The 12056-nt window shown below is 42.1% G+C and overlaps 1 protein-coding gene across 1 annotated transcript; it reads left to right on the top strand.

Moving 5' to 3' along the window:
* The first annotated feature begins 8766 nt into the window (after window positions 1–8766).
* On the top strand, window positions 8767–11042 carry LOC117782581. Its single transcript, XM_034619604.1, has 4 exons — window positions 8767–8849; window positions 8903–9303; window positions 9395–10270; window positions 10345–11042. Exons 2-3 carry the CDS (start codon window positions 9130–9132, stop codon window positions 9671–9673), a joined length of 453 nt encoding a protein of 150 aa, XP_034475495.1. The 5' UTR covers window positions 8767–8849; window positions 8903–9129; the 3' UTR covers window positions 9674–10270; window positions 10345–11042.
* Window positions 11043–12056: the final 1014 nt, after the last annotated feature.

The following is a 12056-nucleotide window of genomic DNA, read 5'->3' as shown; positions in this document are numbered from 1 at the left end:
AAAAAAACTTAGCCGGACAACATATTCATTTTGTTGCAAATAGGCAACATGCTCGCCGGAAACAACGGTGGCAAGATGCTGGTGCGGAGACGCCGCGGGAATTACTAATGAATATATCTATGTATACCGTATATATGTGTGTATACCGGTAAGTGCAATCAATTAATGTGTGATAAGTGTATAGTGTATGTAATTTAGTTATATGTAAATGTGAATATTTATCGCTTAATAACTGCCTTGCCTACCTAAAGAGCTCTCTGGGTGGGTAAAGGGACGATATTTGTTTATGCGTATGCATATATATATATATATATATATATAAATATACAATATCTATTGTATTTTGTTGGGTTGTTTTAGATTGTTATTGTTTTGTGTTGTTCCTAAACTGTTGTGTCTTATTTTTCACAGATTTTATTTTTATTTACTTTACTTAACTTTAATTATTTACTTTACTTTACTTTATTTTTAATTTTACTTTACTTTAAATTTTAATTTTAACGAATTGTATTTTTAATTCAACTTAGCTTTAATTTAATTTTAAATAAGTTCTAATTTATAATTTTGTTCTTTTGCTCGATTATTTTTTTCTTCTATGTATCACATTAAATTTTTATAATAATAAATATTAATACATTTTCTAAATCAATAGTGGCATTGAATTTCTTTGGCGGCACTGGGACGGATTTTGATTTTTTCTTGCAGCTCAACTTATAATTGGCCAATATGTGGCGGGCGATTGGAGCGGACTCACTCTGCGTCCTCCTGCGACAAAGGATAGATGGATGCTTTCCTTCGCCGACGGAAAGTTGCTAACTGCTGTTGCTGTTAGGCGCCTCTAGCCTCGACTACGTCGTCCCTAGTCACTGGGGGTCGTCGCTGCCAGCAGATCCTGCAACGTAGGCGACACGGGGCACAGCTCATCGATGGTCTTCGATGACTTTTCAGATTATCACACGAAGGAATGGAATTGTTTGATCGGTCGCGGAAACAGTTTTTAGATGGCACGGGAGCGTAGAATCCAATCTAACGCTGCTCATCGTGCGGGAAAACTTGACGAATCCGGACAAATTTTTGAAGCTACCGTCGCTGACCGCTGTCAAAATCGAGCTCCCTAACCGCATATTCTGCAGCAACGTGGTTTGATGAAAAAATTTCCAATTCCTTTTTTCATCCTATTCATACCACCGTTGCTGCAGTTTGAGTCCAATTCCACTGAATTGCTTAGAAGGGGCATGAAGGGGTATGCAAGTTAAGGAGTTGACCGAACCGTTTAATGAATAAAAATAACTTTGTCTTTGATTCGCGATCCGAACCGTATTCATTTATTGCCAAAATTCAACTAACTCTAGAGAACAGAATGAATTATAATTACAACTAGCCCTATGCCCTAAAAGTGCAGAATCGGCGTTCCCACGGTGACGCTCATATTCCACTGAAGTTGCGGGCATCGAACTGTTGGTCTGATGCCGAACGTGAGCTGCTGACGTTAGCCGAATTGTGAACTGCAGGTGATCTTGCACAATATCGGTCAACGACACTGCTGTTGCGCTTCCGCTTTGCCACTTAAGCAACGGTTTGGCAACTCGTGTTAACTCCTCCCTCCTTTAAGTGAAGGACGTCCTCGGTCTTCTTGAGGCCATCAATGACGACTTGGATATCATGTTGGCGTTGACTCCTTCGATGTTTTCTGCACAGCTTGAGTGCAGCGTAGCAGAGGATTAAAAGGGTAGTTGCGGCCAGTCCGGATATAATAGGCCGTTTTGAAAGTCCCTCTTCCATCTGGACGATATACCGAAGGTTTTCCGCACTCAGTTTCTGCAAGTATGGCAGGCTCAGTATTTCGAGGTGGCCCGTCACATTGAGAAGTGCTGACGAAGATGGTCCAGGAGATTTCCTTACGAAGTTTTTTGTTCCTGAAAACGGAGCCATTGACTCTTACTTCCTTGTCAAAAGTGAGGAGAAATGTTCCGGATACCGTTTGCTCGTCGACAGTGGCTGTTCCCTCGTTGATAATTATAACGCCTTCATCGATGATTGTCATCGAATCGAGATGGCTGGGGCGAGTGGTGCAATGTGCGATGCCGCCCGAATGGAGTTGTTGTTCGCATGTTGGGTAGGGCAACTTTCTGCAGAAGGTGGTGGTGAGCGTGGCGCTGCAGTTTCCAATCGGTACAACCTTATTACCGCAGTCAGCTATGTTGTTGTCTTTGCCGAAGTTAAGAATAGTGCCGTTGTGTTGGACAGGGTAAATGGTTATTTTTTTACATTCTAAACTAGGTGTAGGGTACTTTATAATAAAGTGCAAAAATGATTATTTAATAGTACTTTAATTTGTGCAACTTCCATTAAATCTGTAATAGTAATATTTGTAGAGTGTTCATTGATTATATCTTTTAAGTCGTCTGAATCCAAAATCGCAGGGTTTATTATTCCAATTTTGAAAGGGTGACTGATAACATGAGAGCTTCAAGTTCTGTTATTACAATTCTATTTCTTGAAAGTAATATCTCGTATAAGTGTTCTGAGTTGATTTGCGTCTTTTGTGAGTTTTTTATCAAAATGTTTACGCTATCAGTTAATTGGTTTATCTGTTGTTGAGTTTTTGTATTTATGGAAATTTGCCTATTTTCTGATTCAACAAGCTGTTTCTCAGTGAACCTGAGCTCCTCAAAATCGTCAAAACGGAGTACCGGCTACTACCTTTAAAGCGCTACCTATCAGGTTAATGCTTCTAGCGTGACGGTGATGGATTTCTATTGTAGCTAAAAGAGTTCGTAGGTGTCGTATGTCCGAGTCCAGTAATTGTCTCATGTGGCTCTGAGGAAAGTGTTTTTTCAGCTTTTCTGTTTCCTCCGCTATCTCCGAGTATTTTGTTAAGTTGGTCGTGTGCTTTAGGTGTTGGAATTCACTCCATATGGTCACGTCTCCGTCCATAACTGGAATGTAATTTGCGTTAGTGTAGTCTGTCAGTTTGGCTGTCGTCGTTGTTAGAAAAAGTAGTGTAACCCAAATCCTGTAATGTGAATGGAAAAAGGAACTTTAAAATTATCTCAAATTGTCTTTATGGACCACCCTCCCATTTATTAGGACTGTTGTCCCCAAGTCCGCGTCAACTCTTCCTTCGGTGTACAAAGGTGTGAGTTTATTTCCTAACCGTTTGTTTGCTTTTATGAGCACAGTGTCACCTACTTGGAAATTTCTGTCTTGTCTTTTTTCGTTAAGTCTTTCCATTTGTATTTGTTGTGCTTTAAGGACTTTATCTCTAATTTCTGCATCAAGCTCTGGAGGGGATGAATGAATTATGTCAATCGGCCGTTTGTCTGTGACCGAGTGCACGGTTCTGTTGTACTCTATAGTGGCCTGTAGTATTGCTTCTATTGTGTTGGTGATCTTTCTTTGGGCTGTAAGACATCGTGCGATGTCGCTGAGAGTGCTGTGGAATCTTTCCACTTGACCGTTCGAAGTACTATGGAGTGGTGGTGCGTTTACGACTTGGACATCATACTGATTGCTTAGAAGTGTCCTGATTGTTTCTGATTTTATTGCCGGTTCGTTATCGCAATATATGGTCTTTGTACGTCGAAAGAAATTTAAAAGCTGTAATATTGCCGATTGTATGTCAATTATTGTTCTGGAAGCAATGGGTTGAACAACTGCGAACTTTGAAAGTTTATCCAGGCAAGTAAGAAAGTGTTTTTTGTCTGTCGAAAATATATCGATATGTAAAATTTCGCCCACATGTGACGGGATTGGTGTTTCTCCTAATACCTGTTTCTGTGGATGCCGATCATACTTAGCTTTCTGGCAGATTCTGCAGTTTGCAACAACCTCATAAGTCAGTTTTGTCATTTTGGGAAAAATAATCTTCGAGAATTTGCTTAATGTTCTCCTGAGCGGCTCTATGGGCCCTATTATGCTCTGTAACGATTATTTCTTTTTGCTCACTTTTATTTATGACGTCGGTTACCATGCGTTTTTGTGGCGAAATGTCGTCGTCGGGTAAGTTTCTACTAACTTGTGTTGCACAAATGCCAGTGTTGGGAGATTACACAAGATTGCATTTACCACGTCTTTTGACAACGTCGCATACTCTTTTGATAAGCGATTCTCTGTTTGAGAAGCCTATGAGGTGTCGGGTTTTTCCCGAACATAATAACCGTACGTTCTGAGTCAACCTGGCTTTCCTCAATTATTATTTGATTTCGAAAGCAATTGACTGGTTTGTCAGATGTTTCTATAGTGTAGGTGAGCGACATTTCGCTGTGTATTGTGGCAATATCCGATTGCGCATCGTCTTCTAGGGCATGAATGTTATGCCGCGACAACGCATCAGCGACGTGGTTTTCTTTGCCTGGCTTGTAAAAAATTTGTGCGTTTTGTTCTTCTATGAATGCTTTCCAACGCTTGATTTTTGCATTCGGGTTGCGATCTGAGACCGCAAAGGTCAAAGGCTGATGATCCGTAAAAATGTTCAAGTTTTTTACTCCGTATAGGTAGTTTCTGAGATTTTTCAGAGCCCAAACTATAGCGAGTAACTCCCTTTCGTTGGTTGCAAAGTTAAGCTCTCTATCCTTCAAAGTCCTTGAAATCATGGTAATTGGCTTTCCGTCTTGAGATAAGACAGCTCCCAATCCAAAGGACGAAGCATCTGTTGTAAGGTCAAATGCTTTCTTATAATCCGGATAAAGAAGTATAACGTTTTCAGAAGCAAGAACCTCTTTAAGCTTCTCGAAAGCCTGACACTGTTTCTCATCAAAGACTATCGGTATTTTCTTTGATTGTGTAGCGCTTATCTTGCCATTTTCACCTTTTAAAATGTCACTTATCGGTTTTGCTATAGATGCGAAGTCTTTGATAAAGCATCTGTAGTAGCTTGCTAGCCCAAGGAACGACCTGACATTGAACAATGTTGTGGGCTGTTCGTAGTCACGAATGGCTTTCACCTTGTTCGGGCATGTTTTAATACCTCCTCGTGATACGACAAAGCCTAAGTATTCGACACTCTCTTTGAAAAAGTTGGACTTTTCACGTGAAACTCTCATGTTAGCTTCATACAATTTGTCCAAGACCAATGCGATGTGCTTTACATGGTCATCCATGCTTTCTGAAAAGATGATTACGTCATCAACGTAAACGTAGCATGATTTCCCAATTTGATCTCTAAGCACGTCGTCAATGGCTCTCTGAAAAATACTGTGCATTTTTCAGTCCAAAAGGAAGTCTGCAAAATTCATACTTCCCATTTCCAACCGAGAAAGCTGTTTTTCTCTATCTTTCTCTGCAAGAAGAATCTGGTGGAAGCCTGACTTGAGATCTAACGTCGTAAAGTATTTCGATTTACCAAGGTTCGACAGAATGGATACCACGTTAGAATAGGGTATTTATCGTCTATTGTTTTCTGATTGAGTTTTCGAAAGTCTATTACCAAGCGTTTTTTCCTGTTTCCTGCTCGTCAGTCCTTTTGTCAACTACCCAGACGGGGTTGTTATAAGGTGATCGAGATGGTCTGATTATGCCATCTTTTAACAAGGCCTGAGTTTCTGAATTAACAAAGTCCGAAACACCCATTGGGTAAGGGTATAATTTTGAATAGACGGGGTCTTCGTTTTCAGTCCGAATTGTGCCGATAATGTTTGTGTTGTAAGGGAGTGCCTCATCTGGGTCTGCAAAGACACCCATTCGGTCTCCTAGCATAGCCTGAAACTTATCTGTTATTGGTTGGGGTACTTGATGTCTTCGACTTTTGTAAAATTTACGTTTGAACATTTAAAGAATTGAATTTCCTCGGAACTGTTGCTGGTTGTAAGTTTTTTATTTTTAAAATCCAAGTGAACGTCAGTCTGTCGTAATAAGTCAAGTCCAATAATTCCGTCGAATGTCATTAAGTTTGGTAAGATGAAAAATGTCGTAGGGGTTCCGAAGAGGTGCATTACGCACTTTTTGTCTATGGCGTTATGGCCATGAATTGATTTTACTTGGAAAGTCTGATTGACTGGGACCACATTCTTAAGTTCTTTTAACGGTTTAATATAGTTTTTTGAGGCCCCTGTATCGATCAAAAGTTTTATTTTTCTCCCTGCTATTGTTCTTTCTATGAACGGAAGCAGGGAGTTATGTCTAAAAAATTTAGCTGGTCATAGTCTGTCGATTCGTCGTCTATGTCCTCTGCTTCTAACTCTGCTTCAGTCTGGTACGTGTCTTCTTGGTTAGTAGAGTCTTCCTCTGGAGCTAAATGGTTAATTCTTTGCTGTTTTGGACCTGTGAACCTGGCGGTTCCACTGTTTGGTCGTTTGTTTGTCTGTCCAAAGCTGTTGTAAGAATTAGTCTGATTATTTTGTTCTTGCTGCCAAGTGTTGTTTGGATTTGGGATTTGCCTTTGAGGCTGACCCTGTTGGTACTGAGTGGGTTGCCTGAAACGGGATGAATTATCCACGTCCATGGGCTGAACTTGGTCCTGTCTGGGGGGTCCTTGTCTCTTTGAAAAATAAGGGTTTTTTCCCTGTTGAACATTTCTGTCCGACGTCACAGTTCTGTCTCTACTTGGCTGTTTTTGCTCAAATTTCTGAGCTCTTTCCTCCATACTTCTCGCGAAGTTACTAGCAAAATTGTACCTTTCGTGGTTGGATTCAACCTCTTGTGCCAACGCTAGTGCAGAAGGGAGGTCGGCTGGTCTTGCGGAGAATAGAACATCGCTTAACGACTTTCTAACGCCTGATATAAAAACGCGAAGAGCATCTGCTCTGTACTTCTCATTTAATGACGCCGCCACAGTGGTATCGTAGGTCATAATTGTTTTGTTGGTGAGGAGAGTTAATTTCTTCTCCACCTCATCATAATATTGCAGCAGGGAGAGATTTCCCTGACGAAGTGTTGACATTTCCTGTTCAATTAAGTAAATGGGTCGCTTGTCTGCGTACGTAAAGTCCAGTCGGTCAATTATTGCTTTAAAGTTCAAAGGTGTATCGAAAGAGGAGAGAATCGTGTCCGCTGGTCCCTTAATCTTATTTCTTATGATAGCTAGGGCCTGATAGTGTTTAGAGCTGCCCACGTAGTTCTCGAATACTCTATAAGCAATGTGAGCCGCTTTCCTCCATGAGACGTATGTCTCATGTTTGCCCTCGAAGTCTGGAAGAGACTTCACTACATCGAGGTTTTCGTGGCAGATGACTGATAATTTAATAGTGGCGTCTTCATACGTCACTATTTCAGGGGTGTTGATATTAACTTTGCTAAAATGCTCCTTAATTTCTTGAAGTTTGGTCTCAAAAGTTTTTTCCTGCAGGACCAATGCACTGGAAACTGCGCCCTCAATAATGGCTTTCAGTTGATCTGGGGTTATTGCCATTTTTTGGTTTTGGCACTGTTCTTGAAAATCTGAACCTTTTAAATTCCTGAATTTTTCACTTAACTCGTCTAATTCCCTATCACTCATAAAGACTCTTCAAAATTTGGAATAATATATTTTTTTTTAAAATAATTTTTAATTTGTTTATTTTATCGAAATTTTAATTAAAAAATTTTTTATACAAAGAACACTCCACTCACATGCTTGTCTTAGTATTTAGAAGTTAATCTAACGCCTTCTTCTTCGCTTGTTCCTGGGTTGAGTCCTGCTGTTGTATGCTGATGTCCTTGTTGTCGCCGCCGTCGGTGTTAACGCTTGCAGCTTCCTTTCTGCTTGTTTGGGTGTTGTTGCTATTGTTGAAATCTGCTGTCGGTGTTGACGCTTTGCAGTTTTTTACGAAAATTTTTTTGTTAAGTTCTGCCGTCGGTGTTGACGCTTTGCAGTTTTTTTTTTGAATATTTTGTTTGTTTAGGTCTGCCGTCGGTGTTGACGTTTTGCAGTTTTTAGTCAGAGGCCGTTTAGCGCTGCTGTTTTTATTTCACAAAATGATTTAGTTCGTGCAGAGGCTGTTTAGCGCTGCTGCTTCGTATAGAATATCACTGATAATAAGTTCTTTCACAGAGGCCGTTGACGCTGCTGCTTTGCTTTTAATATAACTTTAATTAATTTTTTTTGTTTAAATCACATACAGAGGCGTTGGGCCGTTGCTTTTTTTTTTTTTTTTTTATTTTAACTTTCGTTTTGCGATTCGCTTAACGGGTAGCAAGTTTTTTTGCCGTTGGGCGCCAGTTAAGGAGTTGACCGAACCGTTTAATGAATAAAATAACTTTGTCTTTGATTCGCGATCCGAACCGTATTCATTTATTGCCAAAATTCAACTAACTCTAGAGAACAGAATGAATTATAATTACAACTAGCCCTATGCCCTAAAGTGCAGAATCGGCGTTCCCACGGTGACGCTCATATTCCACTGAAGTTGCGGGCATCGAACTGTTGGTCTGATGCCGAACGTGAGCTGCTGACGTTAGCCGAATTGTGAACTGCAGGTGATCTTGCACAATATCGGTCAACGACACTGCTGTTGCGCTTCCGCTTTGCCACTTAAGCAACGGTTTGGCAACTCGTGTTAACTTGCACATATGCGCTGTCTCGCTTTGAAGTTGCTACCCATCTTCGTCAAGCAAAACATTTGGAGTTGCCCTTCCCCCCACAGACTCTACTCGCCGCATTTGCCGATACTACCTATCGATAACTAGGTGAGCGACCGGAGAAATTCGCGTTTAACGGCCTCCCACTGCCTCTCCTGCCCCTCTTCCAGGTTCCACATCTCCGGATCAGACACGACATCATCCTCGTCCCGATAGTAGGCGACGTCAGGGTTGCTCACAGTGATCTCGAAAGCCTCTGGACGCACATCGATATCGGGTGGTGCTCCGAGCACTCCAGGAGCGATTTCAAAAGCCCTCCAGAAATCGATTCCCAGATACAAATCTTGCTGCAGGTCAGGGCACATGTAAAATACGATTTCCTCTGTTCTAACTTTGTATTTTACAGGCAGCACAACACGTCCCAAAATTGGACGACTGGCTCCTGCCGCTGTCCTCACCATCGACGTGTATGGCTGCACAGTCCATCCCAGCTCATCAACCAATTCCCGACATCCTCTTCCCAATAGACTAACCGAAGCTCCCGTGTCTAGAAGACCTTTCATCCTACGTCCCTGGATCTCCACATCTGCAAACACCCGTGGATCCGTGTTATCGTCTCGCCGTACAGCCTCGATGACCTGTCGCCTCGTCAATCGTCGTTGCCGGAAACGTGCTCTAGCCTTCAAGATGCGTCGAGTGACCAGTGTCATCACCTCCAGCTGTCGCTCGCCAAAAATTCTATTCCGGGCCGACATGTATGCCCGGACACGTTCTTTGTATGGCAAGCCTCGTAATGTTTTTCCTCTTGTAAGGTTATTATCCTTATTGGATGTCTTAAATGTATCCTTATTATTATTATAATTATTATTTTCCTGAACCTTCTCTATGTTATTTCCAGATCCTGTTGCCGTCTCCATCTCTACATCCTTTGGCCGGAACTCCACTCCTTCCTTTCTACGGTCACCGTTCCCGAACGCGTTTGTCCCGCTCTCACCGCGCTCTCTCGGTAGTTTCCCAGACAATCTACGCATTCCGGGCAAAGCGTATCCGGTTTTCCGCACCGATAACAATAGATTTTCCGTTCTTTGGACAGACAATCTTGGAAGCTGTGTACAAGTTGGCAGCAGTTCCAACACTTAATCTTGGATCTCACGGAAGCCTCTTCAACATCCTCTAGTGGTGGTTCTGGCGGATGCGGCGGAATCTCTACCTCATGGACTGAGTGTCTGGTGCCATGAGAATAGCGCGGCTGCTGAGTGTATCCGGATCTCGTCCTACGACCTAAATTCCTCTCTACCTCGATGCAGTCTTGACGCAGTTCGTCCACGGTAATTATATCCATCGCGAAGATATACTTCGCCAGGCTCTCCTTCAACCCTCGCTTTATAATCCTTACGAGTTCGCGCTCCTTCATCGGCCTCTGAACACGCGAGGCAAGTTGACGCGAATGATGAATATAGTCATCGGCTGACTCGCTGGATTGTTGCTCCCGCTGCACTAGCTCCTGCATGATGTCATGCTCCCTCTGGTAGCCCCTGAAACGGTCCATCAGAGCTGGGCGTAGTTGCGAAAAATTGTCGGCTCTAGAGTGCTTTACGCGCACCCAATACCACTCGCGCGCTCGACCAGACAAGAGGATGTGGAACCCACGCAGAACATCTTTCCACGGGCACTGATATTGCCTTTGCAGGAACTCCACGCGGAAAACGAGGTCCTCGACGGAGTGCATGGGATCCTCGCCATCGAACTTCAAATTCCATCGCTCCAGTTTCAGGTGAGTGCGGTCACGAGCGTGGTACTACATATTGTCCTCCCGATATTCATCACCTCTCCTCTCGTTCTGCCTAGGGTTCCTGCCTGTTGGATTTCTCCAGTTCGTTGCCTGCGGATCCGGCACGACCGGTGGACTGCAAAGCTCCGGCTATCGAACCTGGAAAGGATTGCCTTGGCGTCACTGGCGGTGGAATATTGTTTGAACGGTGCCCTTCCGCACGTTTCGGGATGGCTCCTGTGTGCGGTGCTGGTGCTGCCGAGGCTTCGGTGCTCGAATTTGGTGCCCGTTCGTCCGGATGCGTCGCTGTGGAGGCTTCGGTGCTCGAGCCACCACTCGGAGGTCTCAGTGTGTATTAGCTTCATCATTTCTCCGCGACGAGCTCCGATACGTTTGATGCATCGCAGCAACCGCGACGTTTACGGCAGATTCGAGCACCGTGTCTCTCTGCGGCTCCTTCGGATATTGAAGGTCTTGACTGGCCGCCTCTTCCTCCCACTGTATCAATTCTTCGGCAGATGGAGGCTGCCTCTCTGGGAATCCGCGAAAGTTCATCGGAGTCCTTGCTAAACACCCCGACGGACGTAGTGGTTGTTGAGCCGGCGCTCCCTGAGCTTCCCAGCCTGTTTCTTCGGCCATTATAAGCAAAGACAACTGAGCGGCCTCAAACAATTTATTTAAGAAAATCTACTTAAGGAAAAATTGAATATAATAAATAAATAAATACTGCCTAGTTGTACTGAACCCTAGAGAATAAATAAATAATTAATACCTAAACAAATACGATTATTAAATCCGATTTTATGCTTATAACAAAAATAATATTAATTGTAAATTATCGAAACAACAAATTTATAATTTTCCAAATTACATATAACAAGCAAAGGGGAGAGAAAACAAAACGAACACAGGCTAACCAACATTTTACTACGCACAATTTGAACCTCGGACAAACATTTAATAGTGACAAAAGCAGCACGAAGGGTGCGAAAGGCGACTAACTATATATACAGCTAAGTTGGAAAATTTGCTACGACTGTCCGATCAGATCGAGTTATATACCGATCGACAGGTTTAGTTCTAACTTACAAAATGGCGTACTAAAACTTTTCTAACCAACCTGGGTCATGAGATACGGGGTGTAAGTGGAGGGGAAAATTTTATAATTGCAGCTTATGGGGCCTGTTGGGGCTTTTGGTAAAAGTTTTATTTTTAAAATTTTACTTAAAAATACGCGTCGATTAATACCTCAATCACCCAAATCCGATAACTGGTTCAAAAGATAAATAAATTTGAAAATTTTAGTGGACTTCAAAATGAAATGAAAAGTCAGTTTGTTTGTCTGTTTGTCTGTTTGTCTGTTTGCATCAAAGCGCTAAAGAAGCTTAAATGTAATGATGAGGATTGATTCCTTTTTAAAAATCTAGAAATGTTTGTTCTACGACTTTTTCAATTTCCCGCTAGTTTAGCGGGAAAACGCTAAATCCCGCCAAAATTGAAACCTCAACAGTTTCCAAACCATAGAAGCTACAGATATGTTCTATATATCATTAGAAAGGTGTGTTTGGCTTTTAGGCGTACCTTTAAACTGTTTTTCTAAAGTACTCAGGTAACATTTTACAGGTGAAATAAAGTTTTTTAGCTTACATTTTGGCGATTTCTGACAAAACGGCTCTAACGATTTTTGTTAAATTTTAATATGTTGTAATACAATTTCGCGTTTTTTGGTATATGAAACATAAATATTGGTTGAGGGGCTCGGAAGATATTACCTGTTAAGTGAATAAAT

This window comes from Drosophila innubila (assembly GCF_004354385.1).
Source record: "Drosophila innubila isolate TH190305 chromosome 2L unlocalized genomic scaffold, UK_Dinn_1.0 5_B_2L, whole genome shotgun sequence".
Taxonomy (NCBI): domain Eukaryota; kingdom Metazoa; phylum Arthropoda; class Insecta; order Diptera; family Drosophilidae; genus Drosophila; species Drosophila innubila.
The sequence above is the reverse complement of the archived record's forward strand: the minus strand, read 5'-3'. Positions and strand labels throughout refer to the sequence as shown.